This window comes from Podarcis filfolensis (assembly GCF_964270895.1).
Source record: "Podarcis filfolensis genome assembly, chromosome: 10".
Lineage (NCBI taxonomy): Eukaryota > Metazoa > Chordata > Lepidosauria > Squamata > Lacertidae > Podarcis > Podarcis filfolensis.
Window position 1 is genome coordinate 42,091,371 of NC_139612.1, and position 26,296 is coordinate 42,117,666.

Here is a 26,296-nt window from a genome sequence, read left to right on the forward strand (position 1 = left end):
ATTTTAAAAATCTAAGTTACTGGATATTTAATATGACATGTGTCTTTTCAAATTTGATCATGTGATGGATCAGGTCACCTTTGAGACTGTTTGCTCCCATATAGGCCTGCTTGAGAATTAAGATCGTCGAAGACCTTCCTCTTGGTGCAGTTTCAAGATATTTGGTGAGTGAGCACGAGTCACAGGAGCCTTGCAGTGCTGCCACGATTCTGGAATACTCTCTCCGTCAAAATCTTCCTGGTTTTTCTCTTGCAGAGAAAATCACAGAGGGAGGTGTGTTCCAGACTACAGGGGCAACCATGTAAAATGCAACCTTGCAGGTCACATGACCCTATAGCAATCTGTAAGATATAGTGCCACCAATAGGGTTTCCTCTGAGGATCTAAGTAAGTCAGGCATAGGCAAACTCGGCCCTCCAGATGTTTTGGGATTAAAAATCCCATCATCCCTAGCTAACAGGACCCGTGGTCAGGGATGATGGGAGTTGTAGTCCCAAAACATCAGGAGGGCCGAGTTTGCCTATGCCTGATCTTAGTGGTTCCAACAGTCATTTATATGGAGGACTATATTTCAAGGAAACAAGCTGTGGTCACCCTGAAGTGGAGGAGTAGGAGGCTTGTTAGTAACAGTGTAGAGTCATTATTGAGCAGTACTTGGCCTCTGCTCCTAAGAACCCACTGCTGCCCAGACTCAGGATTGTTCAAGAGCTGACTAGTGAGGGAGAGCTGTGGAGATGGAGTGGCTGACTTCTGCTAGCTACAAAGGCCTGGGAGACACTCTGCTCTGGTACTGCCTGAATTGCTTCAGCTTTGAAAGCAAAGCAGAGAGCCTAGAAGCATCAGAAAAGATGTCAAAATAGATTACGCCAACAAAGGTGATGTTGAAAGTCATGTGTACAATGCATAGCTTAGGCAATGCAATCCATCCAGATTATAATTGGATGCCCCTCTGGAGATGAATCCACTAATCAAGTTTTAATTTGATTAAAGCAGTCAAAATAGTTGCATAATGTCAACTGGTCTCATAAATTTACCTGCTGCATGTTTGGGAGTACTGGCAGGGCTATACTAGGCTGTAAGAAAAAGCAAGGCTGCCAAGGAAGGATACTCCCTTGATATAATCCATTCTGGAATTTGCTTTGACGATGATCCAGAAAGGTACAGAAATTGGGCTTCGAGTCCACTAGTTTGTTTCGTTTCCTCCTATTACAGTGCTCGGTTCTACTTCCTACTGAAATCATTCTTGCCGATATTCAACACAGAGGTTACCCGAGCCTCCAGTCACAGAGATGGCTTTAGGAGCACCCCAAGCTATGTACCCGTTTCTTTAAAGAGTCTGTGATTGTCTCCAAAATTGGTACACTCCCTGGTTCCCAGTCCTGGAAACTGCTCAACTGCAAGGTATCAATGTTATCAGTATCTATTTTGTTTGTCCACAACTGCACCAAGGCACCAGCTCAAAAAGTCATTGCCTCTGCCGATTCCAGTAAAACAGAGAAATGAAGCTGGACGTCAGATGGCAGGGACAGGCACACAATGCCCTCTGTATGCTAATGACCCTGCCCAGCAGCAATCAATAGACAAATATAAAACAGTGAATTACATCCCTAGCTCTCTATTTCCTATCTTAGTTCCCTGAGATGAGTACCTTCTTAATAGTATTAGTGCACTCCTAAGCTTGTTTACCTAGGAATACGTTCCACTAGGTTCAATGGGGCTTCATAATAAGCAAGTTTGTTTAGTTTTGCAGTCAAGTGTCCAAGCATTATATAGTAAAAATAAGATATGAAGCCCTTCCTAATAGCTGATCTCTTTCTTTTTCCTTCGAGGTTTCATGGAGCCTAAGTGTGATTTTTGCAACCAGTTCAAATCGTGGTTTTTTTAGGGGCAGGGGTCCAACTGCTATTTGTCAGGGCCAAATGGGAAACATGGTGGTTAAGAGTGTGAGACTAATTTTGATTCACAGTTTTTACTGAATTGTTGCTTTGCCACATGCTCACGTTCACACAAAAAACGAGCAAGTTTGCTTGAACTTTGGTTACCAAACTGACTGTTTCAACATTGATTTATTGGGAGGGGGACCCAGAGTTTCCATTTTTAATTAGAATTAATGAAACCAAACACAGCTGGACTTTGTACTGCATGCTCATTTTTATTTTTCACTTGAGATGCTTTTGAAGTAGGCTGCTCTTCCCTTTCAAAAGTTGGTTGCTCTTCCCTTCCAAAAGTAGGCCGCTCTTCCCTTTCAAAATTTGGTTGCTCTTCCCTTTCAAAAGTAGGTTGCTCTTCGGTTCCAAAAGTAGATTGCTCTTCCCTTCCAAAAGTTGGGTGCTCTTCCCCGCTTCCGAAAGTAGGGTGCTCTTTCTTTCTCTGTTATCTTCCAAAGGTAGGGTATCTTCTACAGCACCAGTTGTAGACGGTAATTGGCCACAAACCACTGGCTGTATTGGCTGTACTGTTGGACAAAGCCTATTGGACAGCTGTACCTATAATTGAAAGAGTCAGAATTTCATATATATAAGAAAATTCTAGTTCTCTTGCAAAGTCCAGTGCCAAGTATGCTTAAGAGCACTATTTTCAATGGGATTAGGTATAAAAGCTGTGGTTGAAATGCATGACCTTGCTCCAGTAAATGCAGTGTGTGTGAAAATAAGAAGAGCCTGCTGGATTGGGCCTGCTCTCACAACAGCCAATCAGATGCCTATGGAAAGCACACAAGCAGGATTTCGGTGGAATACCATTATCCCCTCCTGCCATTTCCAGCAGATGGTATTCAGAACCAAACCTCAAACTGTGGAGGTAGAACATGTACATCAGGATTAGTAGACACTGGTGGCCTTATCCATGAAATTGTATGGATCCTCTCTTAAATCCACTGAGGTTGGTAGTTATCACTGCCTCTTATGGGAGAGAATTCTACAGTTTATGCTGAATGAAGAAAACTTTTCTTTGCTTTATCCTGAATCTTTAAACATTCAGCTTAATTGAGGCCAATGAAGTTCTAGTGTTATGAGAGAAGAAACTTTTTTTAATACATCTTTATCATGTCACCTCTTATTTGCCTCTTCTCTAAACACCACCACCCCATCCTGCAACCTTTAGTCACAGGGGAGTCACTCCACTTTCCTTGATCATTTCAGCTGCCCCTTTTCTGAAGCTCTTCCAACTCTATAATATCCTTTCTGACGTGAGGCAACCACAACTGTACACATTATTCCAAATGCAGTTGCTGTTACGAAAAAGGAGCAATGCTGCTGAGTGCTCCAGATGGCTGGAAAGCCAAACAGGATGTTGATGTTATGGGACTGTACCGTGGGAACAAGGGACAGTCTATTCTGTGCACTGAGCACCGGATGTTAGCTCAGAGTGTCACATGACCCTGTACCAGAAGTACATGGGTGGAGTTATTTTCTCTCTGCTGTGGCTGCTGATGTGAGAGGGTGCAGACATGTTTCCTCTGCACTGCTGGAGAGACAGAAATAAAGGCATGTAAATACATTTCTGTCTGTCTCTCTCCCCTCCCTGGGGAATGGCAGGGGAGGAGGGATGGTGTGTCCTTCTCACGTTTGAAGAAGGATCGCCGGGATCTCGCCTTGTCTTGCCGGGAGTCGCTGACGGGGGGAGATCAACAGGGAATCAAGCCGGGCACCTGGAGAGTGCCAAATTCCTCTGACTGATTATGGCTTTGAAGATCCCAACAGTTGCACCATAGATTGATACACTGGCATTATGATGTGGGCAGTTTCATTTTCTTTTCTAATGCTCCCTAGCATGGATATTGCCTTTTTCACAGCTGCTGCACACTGGTTCAACCTCTTCATTGAGCTATTACCTCAAGGTCTCATTCTTGGGCAACTGGAGACCCAAGTTTGGGGAACATTGCTCTAGACCATTTATGAACAAGTTAAAAAACAGGTCTCAACGCAAGTCCTTAGAGGATTCTGCTTTCTACATCCCTCCATTGGAATAACTGTCCATTTATGCCTACTCTCTGCTTCCTGTTACTTGAACCAGTTTCTGATTTACAAGAGGACCTCTCTTCTTATTCCACAATGGCTAAATTTACTGAGAAATCTCTGGTTGGATTACTTTCTGAACTAGATCTTGCACATGTTCAAAACCCTTACACCCTACACATTTGACACCTGCTGTTGAATCCTATGTACCCAGGCTTTGGAGAAGGGCAAGGAAGTCCCACCAAGGGTGATGAGGTGACAGGAAGATCTTTAGTTGGAACTGGTACTCCACAAGGAACTTTTGTGCTCCTAGTGCATGCATGCTTGCATAGAAAGTCTGAGATTAGGTTGTGAATTTAAATAAGCATACAGCATAGTTAAGATGGATAGACCCTGGGGTTGTCCACACTTCCGCTGGTCCCATGCTTTCTAGGCACCGGTCTGATCTGTTTTGCCTTTGCTGCTTTTCCGTGGAAAACCTCTTTGGCAACAAATGGCAATTAATGGAAAATCTGACTGCCATCCACTCTGATTCAGCACTAAATTGCAGGTTTTCCTTGGAGAAGTGGCGAAGCAAGGATAAGCTATCTGCCTATGAAATACATATGAGAACTTAAAACCTTACTTACCCATTTATTTTTCCAATACCTGAAGTTGGCCATTATGTCCTCTTTGCCATACATAAGTTTGCTTTCCACATGTTGGTCTAATCCCCCTAGAAGATAGTTTATTAACAACACGATCTCTCTCAATACTTTTTATTAAGACTAGTGCAGTTCAGGTACTGATATAACCTGATCATGTACACTCCTAGCCCAGGTGTGGGGAACCTTTGTCCTCCAGACATTGATGAATTTTAGCATCCTTCAGCCTGAGTAAGCATGGCCAAGGATGATGGGCGTTGTTGGCAAAGTGGCAGCAGCGCAGGTGGCTTCCCAGCCACTCACCCAAAATGTATTGCTGCAAGGAAAGACCTTCACCCTAGTCCTTTCTCAGGACACAGGGAGGAAGGTAGCTGGCTGATGGTTCTGTATCAGCAAAAAGAAAAGAGGCAGAGGAGATGAGGTAATAGAGAGAAAATGCTATTCCTAGGCTGCTGATGAAACAAGAGGGCAGGGATGTGGCAGATTCTACTTTGGGCTGACTCTGCATCACCACCTGCGCCGAAGGTGCAGGAGATTGGGTGCTGAGTTCCCAGCTGCTTTGAGCAGATCTGGCTCCACAGTGTTCCAAAGAGCAATCTGTGACCAATTTTGATACTGCTCTCTCAGGGAATAAGGTTAGGGATGCAGCTACCACAAAGCTCTTTGTGTGGCGTCTCTCAGTGGAACACACACACATGCAAGGAGAGCACAGTGGTCTGCTTCTAAAATGCTTTCCCAATCCTAGTCTTTCTCAGGAACCAGAAGAGGGAGAAAATGGCTGGTGAGAGAGGCCGAGAAAGGGTTGTTCATTTTGTTTTCCTCTTCAGAGAAACAAGATCTGAGGAGAGAAAGAAAAGAGGCATTCCTCCCTCCCCCAGAGACAAAGATCTGAGCAGAGATGTAGGAGGACAGAAGAAAATGGCTGCAGAATTAATGGAGACAATGAGAAAGAAAGGTACAGGCCTGAGTAGAAGAATGCGGAGGACAGCAGTGTTCAAGTAGTCTGCTTCCAAGTGGAGGCGGGAAACAAACTGAGGCCTCGGCTGAGCACTTTCTTTGAAGATACAGAGTTCCCTGCCTCTTAGTGATAGGGCACACTAAACTCACATAGAGACCTCCAACACCCAAGAGAGAATGCTTGGACGCACCCACTAATGTGGATGGCCATCTGGGACCTCTAGATTCTGCATATAATTAGTTGTGCACGACTACACTTCTTCCAGGGCCAATCATTTCTATAGAAAAGGGCCAATAAAAATTGAGCACATATCATTTGTTAGTATGGACATAGCTGCTCAATGAAGACCTACATTTATAGGGTAAAACGATAGACAGACTAAGGAAGCATGTGTTATACCTTAAATACATATAGCAACAAATCAGAAAGAACTGCAGACACAAATTTTGATGCTTATGTCAAAACCAGAAAAAGGTACCTGTTACTAAACTCATAATTGATCCCACAGTAAATGTGATCAAAGTTCCTAATGGGTTGAAGTATAGATATGACAGTGAGAACCACCAGTAATCTTTTTTGTCAGGTCTGGAATTAAACAAATAAAAGATTTAATATTAATTTCATAGAATTATGCAGTAATACTATCCACAAACACACTGAGCGGAATTCAACATTGTGCTAAGATTATTGTTCTGCCAAGGCAAGCATTTTGGCTTGCCAGCTGGAATGGTCTCCCTTTCCTGCCCCCATGTGCTGTTCCAGGGGCTCTCCTGATTGTCCCCCTGAGCTAGTTTGTACAATGCAGGTAGAGGAGAGCGGGGAAAGCCCACAGCTCAAGCCAGTGTCCTTGCGCAGGGTGTCCACTGATGGGACTCATTAGTTGAATCCTACCCACTATAATTTAAACTGCTAAAGGCTGTACAAACCTCCCGAGAGTAAGTCCCATTGAATTCAATAGGACTTAGTTCTGAGCAGACATACACAGAATTGCAGTTGGTATGCAATCCTAAAGACATAGGGAGGATTATGAAATAGTTTTCTGTTCTGTGGGTAGGTAACCAACACACCTCTTTGATGTTCAGGCATACAGATCGCTGTATTAATGATACTTTGTTTACTTTTTAAGAAACTGAATGATAAGTAAAGCATCCATCATTAAAGTTACCAGATTTGCCTTACTGTATATATTTCAATTTATATAGGAGCATGTACATAATAATGTTTGTGCCAAAAAGAATCCTAAGAGGGACCAACAATAACATAGTAAAGGTCAATAAAAAATGAAGTTAAAAGAATGTACGAAAACATACTATACTATAAAAAAGACAAACAATATGAAACATTCAATCGTATCAAATTTGTCACTGACTTCTTGTACGTACCTTGCAGAAGTTGTAGGATGGAGAGTAGTAGTTAACTGTGTAGTATTGTATTTTGTACAGTTTCTAACTGAAAGGGGCAATGGCAATGTTCTGTGTGGAGGGGCAGGGTGCCTCCGAGACCCAAATCCAATCCACAAAACAATAATAAACCCACAAAGTAGACCTGAAAATGCACCCTAAGAAACAAAGTTACACACAATGAAAGCTAAACAATAACAATAGAGAAAAATCATGTAAAAACCAAAAGGCCCTGGGTCCAGTTCTTTAAAGGAAATTAATGCCACCTACCCAATATTAAACGAGTCTTATTGGCTACTTTTAGGGCACCATTTTTAAAAAGTCCTTGCCCTCAACCCAGCGCTCTGTTGCAGTTCGCCATTTGTTACAATGGAGAAAGCAGACCCAGAAGCAACTGCAGAGAAATTCTGTGTGCCTATTTCTGTGTATATGGGACTCTGCATCAGGAAGCCTACCTGTAACTTAGTGAAGAAGTTGAAGCTAAGATAGCAACATCATAATGAAAATAAATTCTATTAACCAAAGTTAATAGACCACAAGGCATTTGCTTTTCTCCAAACATTTATTTCCTGGAGAACTCTTTTCAAGAATAACTAAGAGTTCAAACTGGCTTATTTTTCAAGTTCCCAGTTGTAGAATGCACTCTACTTTTATACTGAAATTAAAGTACTGTTGGTAACAAGTGCTTCCAGAACATGTGTTTTCACTTGGGCTTATTTGCGTTACTTCAACCTGGGAACTACACCGCAGTTCTTAAAATTGATCGTAAAGGCCTTTAAGATGTAATAACTAAAGGACTGCTCCTTGTGCAGAGTTATCAGTACAGTTTATTTGAAGTTTTCTACAATGGAAAATGTTTTTTAGATTAAATTCATTGTATCACTTTGCCTTTTATATTTCAGGGTGGTTGAGAAATAACCAAACCATTGTAGTCAGGACTCTAGGCTAACACTCTTCCCTAATGTATATGTGGTTTCTGCCTCCTTATCCTAGAAGAAGGGAGCCATAGTTTGCTGCTTCCAATGAAATGGCGAATTATGGATAGCATCCAACCAGGGTAAATGGCAGGGCAGGACCACACACAAGGCGTTGAAAGAAAGTGGGTGAGTGCTGGGCTCCCAATTGCTTGTTGACAGAATGCTAAACCATGGCATAGCATTAAGTCTTGTCTGAACAAAGAGTCTGTTTCACTCTCTGTGTGAAGATGCTTGGTAATGACGCAAGGAACTCTCTGAAATGCTAAAATATGAAAGGTGATCACCACTCCATACCCGCTCCATTTAGGGAGCGTAGGATGAAAGACAAGTACTTACTTTAGAATTTGCGAAAGGCATGAGGATGCCCAAAGAAAATATCCCCAAAAGAGGGCCACCAACAATTCCAAAAAGACTGAATGCAGCCTGAGGAAGGGAGGAAAAAGAACAAACTCTGGTAAGTACAGGAAGCATTACTTGCTGTTTTTCTCCAGAATAGAAATTTACCTAAATAAAAATACCCATTTTCTGCTAGGGATGCAGGAGGAAATTTTTCAAGGTAAAATGTAGCAATACTTGTATATGGCAGGCCGAAACACTTCATGAGTACTTACTGAGGGAGAATCCTCTGAACAAACTGAGGCCAATAAAATGTTTCATAAATGTGTGAACAGACACCAATATTGTTGGATGGATTTAACCAGAGAAAAGCAGCCCTCAAATGATATTGTGGCAGATGTCCATGTTGCACTATATTCAGTGCCCTGTTAACCATTACCATAGCTCCATGAACCTAATGAGAAAGAATAATGGTGCATCACCCCAATCTCTAAGCGGTGCGAGATTCCAGAGGTTCCAGGCATATCCTCAGGCTTTGGTTTCCTTGGAATGAGGGGCAGTGGAACCTGTACTGTCTTTATGATATGGTTTATTTCCAAATATACACAACCTGTGCCTACAATGGAGGGGCTCATAGCATTTTCATCCCAGAAGGTCTGGCTTCTCTCATAGCCACAGCCTTGGATTCAAACAGAAATCAAGTATGGCTCTCACTCTTTGCTTCCAGCTCTCACACACCACTCTGCCTACTGTCATTCTCACTACCAGCCAGGTGAGGCCCATTTGGCCTTTGGCACAAAGCAGCCTCCTTTCCTATACTAAAGACCCACACATAAGGACCTTACCAAGGAGCTAGCCTGCCTACTTCAACAACGAAATCCCTCAGACTCTCAGCAAAACATTTTAATGTAAATTCCATTCTAGAAAGGAGACTTTCTAGTGTCTGCTTCATTTGTTGAAACCCAGGTTGATCCAGATCACACTGAAACAAGGGCAAAACAATATCCCCTGGAGGGTGTGCCACTAAACCAAAAATATTATTGTGAACACCACTAGAGCATCTATGGGAGATCTGCAGGGGTCAGGCATGATTGGTCCTTGTCAAGGATGGACATAGTTTGGTGTGGGAAAAGTTGGACCCACTGATTAATTGAGAATAATTTCCTAAGATCTTAATTGGGTATATTGGTGGGCACACTGTTACCCCTGGTCATTGCATTGGCAACCCCCAATGGTGTTCATCTCTACAGCAACTACAGGAATGGCTCCCATGCCTGCACATCTTGTGATCCTTGTAATATAGTTTATGAGGTGAATGGTAATGATTCAAGTTGCTTCAATCCCTTTGGGGTAGGTCCATGAGCATCATATACCTTTACCTTCCTTTGCCATCAGGGATCTCAACCCTGGCACAAATTAAAGGAAGTCTTTGCTTCCTGTCGGAATGGGCATCGATGGCGGGGGACCTTCAGAGAATCTCCTACCCTAAAGCCTTTCCCCCCTCCAAATTGTACTTTTGAGCCATCAAAGTGGTAGCAAAGATTTATTTATCTCTGAGTCACTTCAAGTACAATGGGGCATGTCCTGCAAAGGTGGGTTAGCTGCCCCTTCTTCCCGTCTGCCTGGCAGCACTACATGTTTGTGTTGCATGTTTTGTTTTATGTAGTGGGACCAGGACAACCTGATCCAATTAAAGATCTGTGCACCTCTCTCACCACTCCCACAGCATGGAATCAGAAAGGACCCAGAATACACTTCAATCTGAAATAATAACTTCTTAGGGAGGTAAACTAGCACCCTGCTATCTAGACAGATTGCTGGTAAACTGGGGAAAAGTCAATAGTTTCACGACCTTTCTCCAAACTAAATGGGAGCAGATATACTGAAGGATATTGAAAGCATTCCTGCCTCCCTCAGGTTATATGTGATTTTTGCTTTGGGAATCATTGCAGGACAAAGGGAAGTGCAGTGGTTTTGTTTCAAACTGAATCAGCATCAATTATATATGTTTAAAAGCTTGTTTTAGGTCTGTTTGAACAAGTGGAATGGCATCCCACTCCATTCTAACAAACTTCATGCACTGGTGAATAAAAACCCCAATGGTATTAACTGCATCCCTACTACAGCAAGTACTTAAAAAAAAATACACCGATAGACTGTACAGTATAAGAATACTAGGGACAATCTACTTGAGCATAGGAAAAAGAGTAAATCAAATTTATTGGTATACTGTATTTAAATTGATTACTTTTTCAATGACAGTTTCACTAAACATAGCCAGGTTAGATATTCATTTCCCAAGCCCACATAATTACTAAAGCAAGCTAGGGGTGGTCTCCTTTCACCTGACTGCACAGGGTCTTGTCGGCAAATTGGGGCAGTCCAAGCAATTTGCGACTTTCTAGGAGAGGAATTGCTCCTTCCCTTTTCTTCCCTTTCATTTACTTTTTAAAAACCAGTAACTCTGCTGGTACCTTTGGCAGCTCAGGACGAGAGCTTGTGTCACCACCATTCTTCCTTCCCAGAGTGCCTTTGGGAAGATGGATGACGGTAGTCACTGAAGCTGCCAGCAGAGCACTAAATTATGAAAATTAACCTTTTGGAAGTGCACACAACAATACAGCAACTTATTTTAAGAAGGATGAGACTTAAAATAGCAGTTAAATGACACCTACCTGTAAAAAGCTAGACATAACAGATGCCACTCCAGCCATGGAAAGGCACACTGAACCATACAGCACCTCTAGTTGGATAAATGTATAAAACGTTTATAGGACAACTTAATTATGCAACTGACTTAAAAGTTTCTCTGTTTGCCAATTATAAAATCACATGTGGCGATTAGGATTTACTCTGAGGAATGCTCAAACCAATAAACTGCCATTTCCTCCCCCCCTTAGCAGAGGACTAATATGAAAATAATTTTCCAAGAGCCTTAAATGATAGATATTAGTTTAAACATAATACAATTAGCACATGAATTTTCTGTTACACCCTATTTGCATGGCTAAAAAAAGCTTACTATGCATGTTTAGCTGAGTATCATTTATGACTAGAGTAAGAAACTCCCTTGTGCAACATCTTCCTAATAAATTTGAAATTGCCATGTTACTCTTGGCCTAAATTCAGTTATGGCCTAAAGCCAAAATGGTTCAGCAACTAGAGATGGACTTGGATCTGGGACACCTAGCTCAAATCCCAGCTCTGCCAGAGGAAAATGGTGGCCTCCCAGTTGTTGTTGGACCCACACATGTTCTAACCTTACCCCATATCTTTTCTAGTATAACTCTGTTGTATTTTATTATTAGCAGGGGAAGAGGATAGAGGGTTGTTGTTTTTTTTTAAGATAGAAGATGTCACATGTAAACTTACTAGTTCCAACGGAAATCCATGCCAAGTTTGTTTCAGAGACTTTGAAATTAGGTTTAATAAGATCTTCTACAGTTACAACAGCTAACGCATTGATGCTGGAAGACATTGTACTAAGGAATGTAAAATTAAAATATTTTGCATCTTTACTGACAAATATTTAAAATATTTAAATAGTTCAAAAATATTAAAAACTCAATCAAGGGAATTAAACTAATTTGAGGAGCTGCAGAAACAGAGCTTTAATACAGATGACCAACTCACAAAGTAGTAAGGGGTTTTCACCACAAATTTGTTTAGTTATTTATAAGAATAAGAATTGATTATTTATACCCCACCCATCCGGCTGGGTTTCCCTAGCCACTCTGGGCAGCTCCCAACAGATTAAAACATCAAATATTAAAAAAATTCCTAAACAGTTCAGATGTCTTCTAAAAGTCAGATAGTTGTTTATTTCCTTGACATCTGATGGGAGGGCATTCCACAGGGCGGGCGCCACCACCAAGAAGACCCTCTGCCTGGTTCCCTGTAACCTCACATCTTGCAGTGAGGGAACCGCCAGAAGGCCCTCGGCGCTGGACCTCAGTGTATTGACAAAACCAGGGTGAGATTCTACCCCCTTCTACCACGATTCTAATGCTAATTAAAAGTTTAGAGTTAACCACTTGGTAAATTTATCATCTGCATTAGCATTCCATGGAAAATGACATCAAGTGTGGAAAACATTTTTGCCAAGCTATAGAGCTGGTATCTCCACTGTAGTGCCACTGGCACCACAGCTCCTATGAGGTTATACCAAGTTCCCCACTCAATGTTGGAACTTATAGTAAGTTGGAACTCATATTTTCTTTTTAAATTTAAGACTGTGCACGCATTTCCAACATAATACACAGTTGTGTTTCAAGGCTAATTTGCCTATCACTGTACACATCAGCACTATGAGTTGTGTACTGAAGTACCCACTGTACCAGAGGGCGGAGTGATGTCTTCACCTGACGGAATTGCCTGGTTAATATCCCCACCCTGTCTCCAAAATTCCAGGTGAAAAGGAAGCCTTCTCAGATGTACACACTTAGGATTCAACACAGCTTGAATAAGGACACAGTGCTTAAGTTACATTGAAGCTTGAGAGAAAACATACCAAAATACAGTATTTCGCCAGAAACTACAGAATTGCTCTGGTTCCTGGGTAATGCCCACAGTTTTAAAAAATAAATGGTGGGGGTACACTGGATCAGAATAAATGTTAACAGGCCCAGCATGCACTTGTTCTCAAAGTTAGCAGCACATGGCGAAGGGAAGGTTTAAGGCATCCTTGCAAGTGTAAATTCCAAAATGTCAGCTTCCACAACATAGCAATTAGCATTTAAAGCAAAGAGTCCCTTTGCTTCCAATGGGAGTTTTTTTCCTAATGCTAATTGCTGAACCAATTTTTATGGACTTTAAGTCTGTAGGGGTTTAAATCTCCTTCTTTCACATCCTATTACCCTTGATAATATCTGCATGCTCCCCATGTTTTAACATCATACAGTTTCTAATAATGTTAACAACACCTGTGGTGTTAACTAGCCTTTGAAGCATTCCTAGCATCCTGCTGATTTCCCTTCTTTTCTTGTGAAACATTATGGTTGTGATAAATCAGAGTAACCTATCATGAAGCTTCTGCATGATACAACAACAGATGATTGAGGGCCAAAATGTGCATTATATTATGTTAATGTATGGTTTGGTGTTGCATTTTATTTATCTATTTATTTCATTAAATTTATACTCCGCTTGATGGTTTTAAAAAACCAACAACCTCAAAGTAGTTTACAAAGAAGATAAAACAACAGCAATATGAAAAAAATGCAACAATAATTTAAACTTTCAAGAAGTTAAAATAGCAATAGACTCAAAACGGATTAAAACTCACTTCAACATCTATGCATTTTTAACTCTTAAGTAGTAGCTTTAACTTCTAATTTTGCCTGTGCCACTCACAGCGGTAATTTAATGTTAAAACAATAGTGACTGCAAAAATACACCATGTGCTTAACATAGCTTGTCATTTGTTCCAAGAGTCACAGTTTTAGCATAAAAAGATGGGCTAGAACTAATCAGTTACTTTCCAGAATCTAGATCTAGGATGGCAATTTGCAAATTTACCTTAATGTTCCACTGAAGGTCCCAGCCACAAAAAGTCCCGGAAGTCCCGGAAAGTCTCCCAAAATATCCATCACAAGATATGGCATGATCTAAAAAAAAATCCCCCCAAAATTGAGGTTTTAATTTTTTGCTGTCATTTAAATATATAACCTGTGTCTGAATAATATAACTTTAAACATTTTAGTCATGTCATACTACGTTCCATTTAAACTGTAGCTCTCCAACGGAGGCCTTGGCTGTGAAGAGAAATATGCTTTGATCTTCTGATGTGTGAGGCATCTTGGCATATTGGGTACTTGCTACAGCTGGCATGCACAGGGCTTGGTGCCCAGTACTTATGTCATGAGGGAGCTTATGTTGGGATGTGGAGTGTGAGCTTGTGGGTGGAGATGCCTTGGGACTGGAAAATCTATGTAGGGCTGGCCTACAGACCACCCGTGAGTACTGACTTGATTTCTTTGTGGGCCGAGAAGCTCATTTTCCAAGGGATGTCATCATCCACAGCTGAAAGAAGTGAGGAAGAGATAAAGAGCAGGTGAGCAGCTGCCGCCTATGCCAAACAGGCATGTAAAGAACCTGAAACATCCTGGCCAGAGCCACAAAAAGGAAAAATGTGCAAGAGAACCTCCAGGTTGCAGACAAAAGCTGCAAACCTATGACTCTCCTAAACTGCTCCACTACTTCAACAGAGGGCAGGGGAAAGCTAAATGTTCATGTTAACTCTGGCTGTTGCACTGAATCCAATGAGTTTGACTCAAAAGACATCAGCAGATGCCTTTTGTGCCGATTTTTAAATACCTGCTGAAAACTTTTCCATTCTGCAATTGAGCATGTGTCCTTCCACAATGGTTAATTGAGACCAGTTTTTAACTGTTTTGAACTTTTATGGTTTTATTGCATTTGTTTTTATTGCTGTAAACTGTATTTCTTTATGATGCAGCAGTATACAAATACTTTTATAACTAATTAACGTATCATTCCTGTATTGTTATAAGTTCGGATATTATTTAAGTTCAAAATAAAGATTTATTTTCAAATATGTGGCTTCAGTTTATTTTCACACACCACACTTTTTTGTTACAGAAAAAATAAAATTATACAACCGCATAAATATAAAATTCTTATTTCCTGATTTCATTATATCTGTCCATTATTTCAAGTAAAATAGCACTTTCCTTTATTCCTATTTGTCACAATATGTTAATAATGTTATCTTTCCAAAAGCCCTACTCAAAACTCAAATAGTTCCATGGGAGATACACAGAGAGTAGTTCAAATTCATATTTAAGTATTTCACTCAGTAGTAAACTAAACCTGATCTGGTGCTGACACAAAGCCGGCAGTCCATGGGTCACAATCCTTGTATATAGAGTACATTGCAAATCCACATCCAATTGCAAAACACAGAATTAAGCAGATTCCCACAAGAGTTATATACAGAGATCTGTTTAAAAAAAAAGTTAGAGAAGAAAGCTAACAAAGCTTTGTTCTTAACAAAATTATTTTAAAATAGAGTACTGCCACATTAATGTATCAAGGTACTCAGACTCCAAGAGCAGCAGAAGATTGTAAGAACACATATCTAGCTAACATCATGCCTCATAAAAAGCCATCGGATGCAAGGGAAATCCTGTGAATTAATGCAAGGAGTTTTTAATTTCAGGGTATACCACCAAGCTTTTGGACAGCTTTGCTGCACAGAGAATAGGACTACTCATGGCACTCTCTTTCTGATGTGAAAGATGTTTCCTGCATTGGCAACACTACAAATTATTGCTAAGCACAGATCTGGCATTGTTATAGGTGCCACATTCTAGTCATTTCATAGTTCGAATACATCAAACTTTTTTAGTTCCTATACTTTGGAACTCCCTGTCAGGCAGGTGCCTTTGCTGTACTCTCTGGCTCCTGCTTATAGCATATTTTAATCTCTGTTTAGTTATTACAAAATGTATTGTCCTTAACTATCTTATTGATAATTATAATATTTCTAGGGGTTTTACTGCAATCAAGTGGTATATAAATTTTGTCATATAAATAAATAAGCAAAATATTGATATCTAGTGTTAATTTATCATATTAGCAAAATAGAAATTTAGGTAACTTATTTTCACCAACATGTTTTTTTGGTAAATATGCAATGTAAGAAGAAATATGCCCTTTAAAAAGAACAGATTCTCCAAAATGGCAAAGTACTCAGCAATTGCTCCAATTCTGCATGGGTGATCCAATTTTTGAAAATTACCGTATATACTCGAGTATAAGCTGACTTTTTCAGTACATTTTTTATGCTGAAAAAGCCCCCCTTGGCTTATAATCAAGTGAGGCGGGCGGCAGCGGTGGAGGGACGAGCGGCCTGAAAGAAGCCCTTTCGGGCTGCTCCTTCCTCCTCCTCTGCCTTTGCCCAAAGGCAGAGGAGGAGGAAGGAGCAGCCTGAAAGCAGCCCTTTTGGGCTGCTTGTTCTTCCACCGCCACTGCCGCCACCACCAGGTTTGTGGTGTGGTGAACCGGCTTATACTCGAGTCAATAAGTTTTCCCAGTTTTTTGTGCTAAAATTAGATGCCTCGGCTTATATTTGGGTCGGCTTATACTCGAGTATATACGGTAGTTTCTATCTACAAATCACATTTCTCTGTGAAGTTAATGCACAAAAATAGGTTGCATGGGGAACCTGTTAGTTGAAAGACAGGTCAGCCATGCTTACAGGCAAGAGCATGTCAGCCTCCTACTGCTGCACTTCAGAATATGTGAATTGCAGTAAGAGATATACAGTGGTACCTCTGATTGCGAACAGGATACGTTCTGGAGGCCCATTTACAACCTGAAGAGAACGCAACCCGCGTCTGTGCGTGTCGTGATTCGCTGCTTCTGCACATGCGTGTGACGTCATTTTGCGGCAAAACCCGGAAGTAACCCGTTCCGTTACTTCTGGGTCGCTGCAGGACGCAACCTGAAAATGCTCAACCTGAAGCAAACGTAACATGAGGTATGACTGTACAATATGTGGACTTACTTTTTTGCCTCACGTTGCGATCTGCAGGCAAGGTATCGTTGAACTTGACAGTGATTGGTTCCATATACGCTAAGCCAAGTGAAAGTACCACCAACAACTACTGTCCAGAATGTATGCCTTCGCAGAGGGTTTGGGTCAAAGCTAAGAGACAAAATATATGTATTTTAAAAGTATAGGTTTTGACATAAAAATAAATCTGAGGAGTTTAGTGAAAGAAAAGGGGGATTTTAGAACTTTTCAAAAAAGAATCCTCTTCATCCCAGTCTATGCTCTGGGTGACACCCCCAGTACCAAACTATAATTATTTATTATTATTATTATTATTATTATTATGCCACCAATCTGACTGGATTACCCCAGCTACTCTGGGCAGCTTCCAACAAATTAAAACACAGTAAGACATCAAACATTAAAAACTTCCCTATACATGGCTGCCTTCCTAAAGGTGGATGGCGGTATTGTTGGTTAACAGGATATGTCACCCATAGAACATACCACCCTACTGACACTAGGAAATATTTATTCAAAGAGTTTCAGATTGGTAGTAAACTTCCTTTTATCTATGTATGTATACCTCTCATGCTCACTTTATGTGAAACTATCAACTCATTGAGTTGTATCCAACTAAGAGCTCATCCAGACTTCCTTTTGCACTGTGCTTTCCAAAAGGAGGTCTGCACTTTTCAGGTCCGAGTGGTTTTTGTTTTGTCCCAGCACCTTCCCAAGAAACACTTACCATTTATCACTGAAGTGGAACAAACGGCAATCTGCAGAAAACCCAATTGCCACTTGTTCTAATTCAACAGCAATGCTTTTTTCAGGGGGGCACAGGGGTACGGATACCCCTAAACATTTTGTGAATCTAAGTTTGGCCTCATTGAAGGGCAGTATTCCAATATGAGTAGGAAACTGAGAGTACCCCTAAACGTATTTTTTTTGGGGGGGGAGCACTGTTCAACAGTAAACAGTGTGTTTCCTTGTGGAAAGTGCCAGGACCAAAAGAAGAAGAAGAAGAACTTCTTGCACATGGACTTGAAAAGTGAAAACCCGTTCCTGGAAAGTGCAGTACAAAAGGAAATCTGGAGAAGCACTGAGTTGACACCCAGCTGTTAGAAGTTTTTCCAGATGAGTTGGTCATTGGTATGATTATTTTTTAATGTTTATGGTATTTTAAGTTTTACTGTACTTGCATATTTTTTTATAAAATATTTATATTTTTAATAAATGGAAGTGTGTATTTTTTTTATATATAAATGAATAAATAAATCATACTTGGGAGTAGATCCAATCTAAGTTAATCTGAGTATGGCTCAGCCGGATACAACTGTTTATCCATGCTCATGAGATTTTATCAAGGATGCTACTTCTACCGTTGTTGACTCATTGAAACCTAAACACCAAAACGTTTCAATGTCTGAGGTATTACACTGCAGCCTAACCAAAAAGACACTTACTCCCATTTTGTTATTCTTCCTCCATCGACAGCATCATCTATAATAGGACCGATTCCTCCTTTAATAATCAGAGCCCGTATAAGCACTGCCAGAAGCGCACATATCATCAGCGTAAACTGGAAAACATCTGTCCAAACTATTGCTTTTAGGCCACCCTATTTGGAAAGAGCAGATACAGTATGTAGTAAAGTAGTTCTACCTATAGTTCTGTAGAATTGCTTCAATTTTTATGCACCAGTTCCTGTGTCCTTGCTCAGTTAAATAATCACACTAATTTTAACAGCATTGACTTTAAATTTAGCTTTAAATTTTAAAGAGAGTTTCTACCCATAGCAGTGAAGCTGCAGGCAGTCTCCTAGGCCAGAGGTTTTCAACCTTTGAGTCTATGGCTCCCTTGACCAACTACATTATTTCTGCAGCTCCCCTGTGGGGAAATGTGCTCCAAGCCTCAGAAGCCCTGTTATGCCACCCCTTGCCTGCAGAGCCAGCATCCCCTCACCCCTTTTCAAACTCTCCCTTGTGGAGAGTTCCCTCAGCCTCCTCTCTTCTCTCCTCTTCTTGGAAGTCATCTGGGCAGCAGCCACCACCGCCCCTGGTCTCTGAGCCGCCCCGTCACCACCCCAAAGAGAGGTGCCTCCTCATGCTGCACCCCCGGGGGGGCCTGGGAAGAGGATGCCCCCAGCCTTAGTAGCCCAACAGAGACTGGCCAAAAGTGAATGTGAGGCCACCATCTTATTCACCCTGGAAGGCAGCAGTAGGTGCCGCTGGGCCTGCATGGTAGAAAGGCTCCCCTCTGGCACTGGATTCTCACCTCCCAGGCAGGCAGGCATTGCACACAGCAAGCACAAGAAAGGCTAACACAGCTCCTGCCTGCCCGGCCGGCCTCCCACTTGTCTGTCCGTTCCCAACAGCAAGGACTGGTGGACTGGGCTCCCTCACCCACTGCTTGCTTACTCCAAGGCTACCTCAGCTCCAGGAAACCAGCATCTCTTGGCCAGTCCCTGACGCACCATTCGCCTGAGGAGCTTGTAGCCAGGGCTGCTGCAACAAACAGCTGTGCTAGCCTTTGGGAGGCAGATTTGTCGCAAGAGGGCATCAGAAGGAAGGAGGGAAGGAAAGAGGGACAGAGACCAGTGTTGCCCATGGCACCCCTGACCATCCTTCAAGGCACCCCAGGGTGCTGTGGCACACTGACTGAAAACCACTGTCTTAGGCCATCTTGCCAAGAATGCCTTGCTCGAGAGGACTCCCAGTGCTTGTCAGAGAGAGACAGAAAATTTAAGGATGTCACGGATCATTACAGTTGTCTAAAACCAGTATAAGTATAGATAAGCCCACAAAAGTTCATGGGCTCCTACATTTTTTACTAGCCTGCTAAGTGGATGTGATATCAGGCTATGGTCTGAAAGCATTTGAGCAGGCTTGGGTTTGGTCAGTACCTGGATGGGATTCTCCCTGGGAATCATACAGATGGCCTCATTGATATGAGCCTCCTAGCAGACCAGTCAGTCAACCAACCAACCAACCAACCAATCAATCAATCAATAAGAGTGTTGCAGACAGAGAGATGTAGCAATCACTGGATTAGAATTCCTTGTTATAGTTACCAGGGTTCTATATGCAGTTATTCTTTATTTTTTACCACATAAATCTTAAATAGAACATTTGTTTATTAAAACAAGTTCTTAACATACCACTGTGCAATAGAAAGTACAGATTACTGCTGTTGAAATAATAGACTCCCACAACTGAACTCCTGTAACTGAAAAAGGGGGAAAGATACATAACACAATTAAATTAAATAATGGAAAGATAACAAAAAATAATGCATATGAAAAATCACCACATTTATGAATTTTAAGCTTGCTATTGACAAGGAATATAAATACTTATTCAACAGTAAGCAACAGGTATACTTGAGCACCCAACCTCTGCTTTAAAAAGTCCAATGAAGCAGAGTCCACCACCTTGCATGGTGGTCTGTTCCACTGTTGCACAGTTCTACCATCACGCGCGGGTTGCAATTTGGCACTTCTGCGCATGCACGACCGCCTAAACCCGGAAGTAACCTGTTCCGGTACTTCTGGGTTTCGGCGGTCCGTAACCCAAAAAAACGCAACCTGAAGCGTCTGTAACCCAAGGTATGACTGTATATTGACTTTGGTGTCATACTATTTACACACAGCAGGGCACACATAATTTCACTCATGCTTTTCGTTTAACACCTACAGAAGTCAGCCTACATCTTGCAATATCACATTAAAGATAACAGGTCAAACTTTTCCTTAATTTTTAAAAATGTATTTAACAGTATTTCCACATTACCTTTATTCAAGGCGTGTGATGGAGAAAATAGAACAATTCCAGTGTATATTATCTGAGGAGGTGGAACAAATAAACATCCATGTGAAATATATGGTCTCTCTAGGAATCATTTGTCCTATGCCAGCTTACACTGATTTAAATGCAAAATAGCAACTGTTACTAGATCAATTCATTGAAAAGAGTTAGGTAAATTTTAAACTTCACAGACTCTCATTCAGGCAGAACTGAAGCAAATTATAAAGGTAAACTATGAGAGTAGCTAGAGAGCAGGAAATGTTTCAAAATGAGGTAAATAATAAACCTAAACACCAGCAGAGTCTAGAATCTCAAAAGGTGAAAACCCTTCTCATGGTTCATCTTACAAAACTAAATGAGGACCTGGTATTGGCAGTGGCACTGTAAATTTTTTTCTTTTTCAAATGAAAAGCCATTGAAAGAATAAACCCTTCGTATATGACCCACTTAAAGGCCTGCCCAGACCTTTTCTAGAATTCCATTTATTTATTCATAAAATGACTGCCATTACTGTTTGAAGCCAATGGAAAGTAGTCCACCCATTATATCTATGTATTGCTATGTTAGCGTTCATAGTAAAAATTTGTTGTAACACCATGGTATTAAATTTGGCTCTGTTCAAATACAAACAAACAAATCATCAGACATTTCTTAGCATACTAACTATATGCCTGTCATTTCAGCTACATCAACTAACATGAGACCCAAAAGAGATATCTCATAATTAATGCACTTTTAATGCAGACACTTGAGATTCTTTGCTACAGTATGTATATACATACAGTAAGCAGTGAGCCTCTGTAGAATACCAATGCGCTTTACCTATTTCTCTTCTAGCAATTATTATCTTTATGCCTATACTCCCTTGCAAGCAGCATATTGTATAACTATACTGTATTGTGAAGGGTTTGAAGAAATCTGTATTCTGATACAATCCTCTACAGCCAAACGGTCCAAATAGATCAGCCCATGGTATTCAGTTTAGGTAAAAAGAGAAACCAAAGTATATTATGGCACTCGTAGGATATTAGGACATAAATGAATGCATTATTCCCTGTCCCACTTCCATCTATTTGTAACAAGAAGGGAACATAACTGAAGTTTGCATCTTCTCTGAAAAATGTGGTCCTTGGGAAAGTGATAAATAGAGAACTAATTTAAATCTAAAGCAAGGCCAAGCAATCTATACCACACTGCAAAAAGATGTCAAACAGTAGCCAGATATGGCATTCCAATTGATAAATTATCAGCACTAAGGTCAAAGAAACTAGTTGGGAGTAAGAGCAGCTCTGGAAGTGACATTTATATTTAATATTATGTAACTAAACATTATGGTCCAACTATAATTTACAATAGAATAATACAAAAGATCATCATCTTGCACTGTACTTGCCGTTATTATCATAAACATGACTGTTCCAAGCATGCGTATATATTTATTGTATCGAAGCTGCAAGTACTGCAAAAGAGACACATTATTTTATACAAAACATGCATATTTATACTGAATCTACTTAATATGTAGAAATAGTATTGACACCATTCCTTTAAAATGAAATTAAGTACATATCTCAGAGAATTAGCTGGGTAAATATCAGAGTTTGTCAATGGAACTTTGTGCAATTAGTGAAATGACTCCTCTGTAGCTATTAGAAGCTGTGGGGAATGAGGGCAATTTAGGTCAGGGAAAGGAAATGAGAGGAAAGGAATAAACATCTTCTTCCCAGAGTATCACCTCTCCATATAAACTTGCTATGTCCAGCTTCCAATTACTTGTTGTTTTTAAGCGGGAGACCCTAATTATAGATCTCCTGAATCATTTTTTGTATGTCTGGGTTTGCTGTTGCCTGATAAGTATGCTTATGTTCTTCTACATATTTTTTTCCTGTTTAAATGGCATATATGACTAAGAGAAAAGAAGGGAGAATGCAAGTTGCAGCCTGTTGAAGATTTTCTTCCCCATCCCCACATGAGAGTTTGGAATGAAAACATTTGAGTATCTCTAGGATGAGGGCTTCAAACAGTTAAATTGCATTCTGCTCGTGCCTGCATGTTGTAGAAGTTAGTGTTGTACTAGAACTGTAGAGACCTGGGTTACTAACCCACTCAGCCATGAAGCTGGCCTAATCCACTTCAGAAGGATTATCTAATACAGGGGTTCCCAAACGGGGGTTCATGGACCACCATTCATGTGGTCCAAGGCTTGTCTGTAAAAATGGTTACAGATAATGCAGCATCTAGCATAGTGTATTAAAACTGCTATGAAAGACAGACGCAACAAGCAGCAGCAGTACACCCAGATATTTTGCAATTTTCAGGTGGTCCATAGGAACAAAAATTTGGAAACCACTGATCCCGGAACACCGGAAATAAGGTACTCTACTCAAAGTTCCTTGGAGGAAAAAGTAGGATATAAAGATAGCAAATAAACACAGGAATAAAGTAATAATCAATGTTCTAATATTAATCATTGAATCACTGAATTGTAGAGTTTGAATTGTAGAGACCCCCTGCAATGCAGGAATCTCAGCTAGAGCGCTTATATTTCACCACCTGTAATTCTAGTTCCATTTTATTTTTCTTTACTGAGATTTCAAAAGCTTAGAATCAAAGATTTAACCATAATATGCTCTTCCTTTACTTAAATTGTCTTTTTTAACAAACAAACAAATTTCTAAATTATTGGAAATAAAAATCCAACACCATGGAAAAGGAATGTTACCATTAGCGCGTGAAATTTTCCTTAAATATGTAAAAAAAAAAATTTTTTAAAGATAACATATGCATTGGGAGCCATTTGCCTGTACTTATTTACATTACTTCTTCTATCTAATATTCTGATCTGTGTTTTTACATTTTTATCTGTACGCTGCCTTGAGTCCTGGTCTGGGGAAAATGCAGGGAAAATGCAGGCTCAATTGAAAGCTGCTCCTTTCCACCCAGGTCCACAGGTAACATTAATGGGGGGAAATGGGCCACAGCTACAAGAATGCCTCTTGCAGGGAACCAGTAGTCTTCAGCCCTAGGAACAGGTTTGCAAAGGCCATGGCAACCTCCTACCTACCTCATAGGTGCTGCCGATATCCAGCCTGTAGTAAATGGGTAGAAACACTTCGGCGCTGATCACCACTATGATGCAATAGGCAATACCGATGAGTCCCACAGTGCTCCCAAAGCGGTAGACCTCAGCTGGGGTCTCCAGCATGGTCAACGCAGACGTGAAGCTAGCTGCGAGGGAGAATGCCACAGGCAAACAATTCAGGCTGTGGCTGCCCATCAAATAGTCACTGTGACTTAGATGGGCTTCGCCCATGGCGACAAAGATGCCAATGAACACGGAACCCAACAGCATGGCCGCAAAGACCAGCTGGTCGAGATCCGTGAAGCGGTCGGCAGGGTCTAAGTCGTCGAAGCGGGCTGACATGAGGCCCAAATTGAAGGCAGCAAATATAGACAAGAGGAAGACGGAAGGAAGAAGGAAGGGTCTCGCTACCCTGGGAAGCAATCGCAAAAGAGGCGCTTCTAGGGCTGCATAACCTCACGGATGTCACCAGCCAGGTGCAAAGTCTTTACCTGCATGCCCATTGGCCTGCTGTTCTCTCCTCAGTCCTAAATCTTTTCTTAAAGCTAAGCCTAACTCTGTGTGGAGAGGCCGTGGGTTTTTTGAAGTGCCTTCATCTTTAATTTAAAAAAGAAAAATAGCCTGTCTTAATTTTGAGGAAAAATGTCTTTGAGGGAAGTGGGGGGGGAAGGCCTGAATAAACAAGGTTTTGCTACAAACAGAAAGACAGGAGAAATAGGAACCCCAATACTTGGAGAGGTAAAGAAGAATGGCTACAGTTCTAGAGGGAATGAAAAGGGGAACCCCAAGGTCAAATGGGTAAAGAAAAAACAGAGAAGGAGCTCCTTTCCCTAGAGAGGCCAGGAAGGGAGTGGCAGGCAAAATGGCTGCCGGCAGTAAAAGCCATGAGTCAGAACCTTTGATTAGGAAGGGAGGGGGATGCAGAGGGGTTTGTTTTCTTAAAGGGATATTCACTAATCAAAACAAGTACAGTGGTACCTCGGGTTACACACGCTTCAGGTTACATACGCTTCAGGTTACAGACTCCGCTAACCCAGAAATAGTGCTTCAGGTTAAGAACTTTGCTTCAGGATGAGAACACAAATCGTGCCCTGGCGGCGCGGCAGCAGCGGGAGGCCCCATTAGCTAAAGTGGTGCTTCAGGTTAAGAACAGTTTCAGGTTAAGAACAGACCTCCAGAATGAATTAAGTACTTTACCTGAGGTACCACTGTAAGGTAGTTCTCAGAGAGGGGAAAGGGATAGAACTCTCCCATAAACCCGAGTCGTCCATTTGTGTTGTAGCAGAACACATAGGTGAGGGGGAAATCCTTGCACCTTTCAACAGAGACAATGAAGGTCTTTTTTTATATTTTTGTATGTTAGGGGAAAATCAAACCCTTTGTTGTTCAGTAAAGTAACAGGAGAGAAATATTCAACATCAGGGAGTGATTCTCAAACTACCTGTTTGGAGGAGGAGCATTTTATGTTTGGTTTATCTCGTAGCCAAAAATTATATACAGCAGAATATTGATAGCAGTTATTGATGTATATAGCAAAATTGAATTTAGGAAGTCAAACCGCTGCATTAGCAGCACTGAAGTGACCTTCTACGGTGCACAAGCCTCAGCACTGTGTACGGGAGTCCTGGGCTGCCCAGATGACAAGACCCCCACCTCTCAGCCTTGCTAATACAGTCCAAAGGAAAGCAGAGCATTACGTCTTGCACCAGCTTGGCTGCAGGAATTGCCGAAAGGAAGCGTCTTACGAGCTCCACGCCAGATTTGTGTAGCATTTACTCCTTTGACTTTTCTTCTCCCAAAGACGACAGTGGAGGTTTAGGATCAAATCTTTTCTTCATCTAGATGCACTACCTTCCCAGTTTGAAGAGTCCCATCTGCCCCATACTTCCCCCTACAGAACATGCAGAAACCACCTTCTTGACTGTTGGACCAACTATTGGCCTCGTCCACTCAATCTGCCAGAGCCTGTCTTCTCATATAAGGGAAGTCACTAACTCCCTGAGGGTTTGAGACCCATCGGCTGCCCTTACCTAGTTTAGCCGGCCAGTCAAAGCTGTTCCTAGGGTGTGTCCGCTGTTGCATGCTGACAGCTTCTAGAAGCCACAGGCGAGAGCTGAATGTGTGTGTGGGGGGGGGGTGAATTAACTACCCAAGAAGAAGCATGGTGTGTCCACCCACTGAGATCCAATGTGAGCTCCGGGTACTGGGACTGCCTGGCTGGCTGGCAAGGGAGCATCACACTCTCCTCCCCGGTCAGGAAACGGATCCAAGCCTGCCTGCAAGATTGGCCAATGGCAGGCAGTTTTGGAAGAAGGATCTCCCTGACAGAGCACAAAGGCTTCCCTCAGATCCACTCCCAGAATATTTAAACCAACCTGCCTTAGCCCCGGCACCTGGCCTTTTCCTCATCGGATCTCCCACCCACGCCTCCTGTTGTGCTGTGTTTTGTGTATTTCTGACTTTGCTATGGTCACCGTATTCAAGTCCGGGCAGGAATTTGTCCACCAGTCAAATTGGCCCCAGTTTGGTGGTTTTGCCTACCTCGCAGCATGGTCCATTCCGCCAAGGCCATCCCTGGGTGGACTTGAACCACCAGCTTTCTGGTTAACTGCCAGACACA

The 26,296-nt window shown here is 41.5% G+C and overlaps 1 protein-coding gene and 1 long non-coding RNA gene across 5 annotated transcripts; one reads left to right on the forward strand and one right to left on the reverse strand.

Moving 5' to 3' along the window:
• Positions 1–103: 103 nt before the first annotated feature.
• LOC310743416 lies at positions 104–2,130 on the forward strand. Its single transcript, XR_014539006.1, has 2 exons — positions 104–164; positions 1,212–2,130. It is a non-coding gene; the product is annotated as an uncharacterized lncRNA (long non-coding RNA).
• Positions 2,129–25,778, reverse strand: LOC310743407 (sodium-coupled monocarboxylate transporter 1-like). 4 transcript variants are annotated; one of them, XM_083573634.1, is made up of 16 exons: positions 25,707–25,778; positions 23,659–23,822; positions 21,988–22,053; positions 20,580–20,631; positions 19,949–20,016; positions 18,255–18,409; positions 16,801–16,941; positions 15,102–15,231; positions 13,788–13,876; positions 11,643–11,752; positions 10,946–11,013; positions 8,271–8,357; positions 6,940–7,115; positions 6,036–6,142; positions 4,585–4,670; positions 2,129–2,485 (listed from the first exon to the last, which is right to left on the reverse strand). In XM_083573634.1, the coding sequence occupies exons 1-16, from the start codon at positions 25,756–25,758 to the stop codon at positions 2,159–2,161; spliced, it is 1,878 nt and encodes a 625-aa protein (XP_083429760.1). In that variant the 5' UTR covers positions 25,759–25,778; the 3' UTR covers positions 2,129–2,158. The 4 variants fall into 4 exon arrangements, with proteins under 4 accessions (XP_083429760.1, XP_083429761.1, XP_083429759.1 ...); XM_083573635.1 differs by lacking the exon at positions 25,707–25,778 and adding an exon at positions 25,118–25,151; XM_083573633.1 differs by lacking the exon at positions 25,707–25,778 and having other exon boundaries at positions 11,643–11,737; positions 23,659–24,560.
• Positions 25,779–26,296: the final 518 nt, after the last annotated feature.

What these genes read in the sequence shown, in the direction of transcription:
- LOC310743407 (XM_083573632.1), bottom strand. Translation starts at nt 24,018, where the DNA reads ATGTCAGCCCGCTTCGACGACTTAGACCCTGCCGACCGCTTCACGGAT. An exon ending in GGAAGAATAACAAAATGGGA is followed by an intron (nt 16,942 to 18,254) that starts GTAAGTGTCTTT and finishes TTTGTCTCTTAG; the next exon opens with CTTTGACCCAAACCCTCTGC. An exon ending in TGCCTTTCGCAAATTCTAAA is followed by an intron (nt 7,116 to 8,270) that starts GTAAGTACTTGT and finishes TTTGTTTCTTAG; the next exon opens with GGTGCATTTTCAGGTCTACT.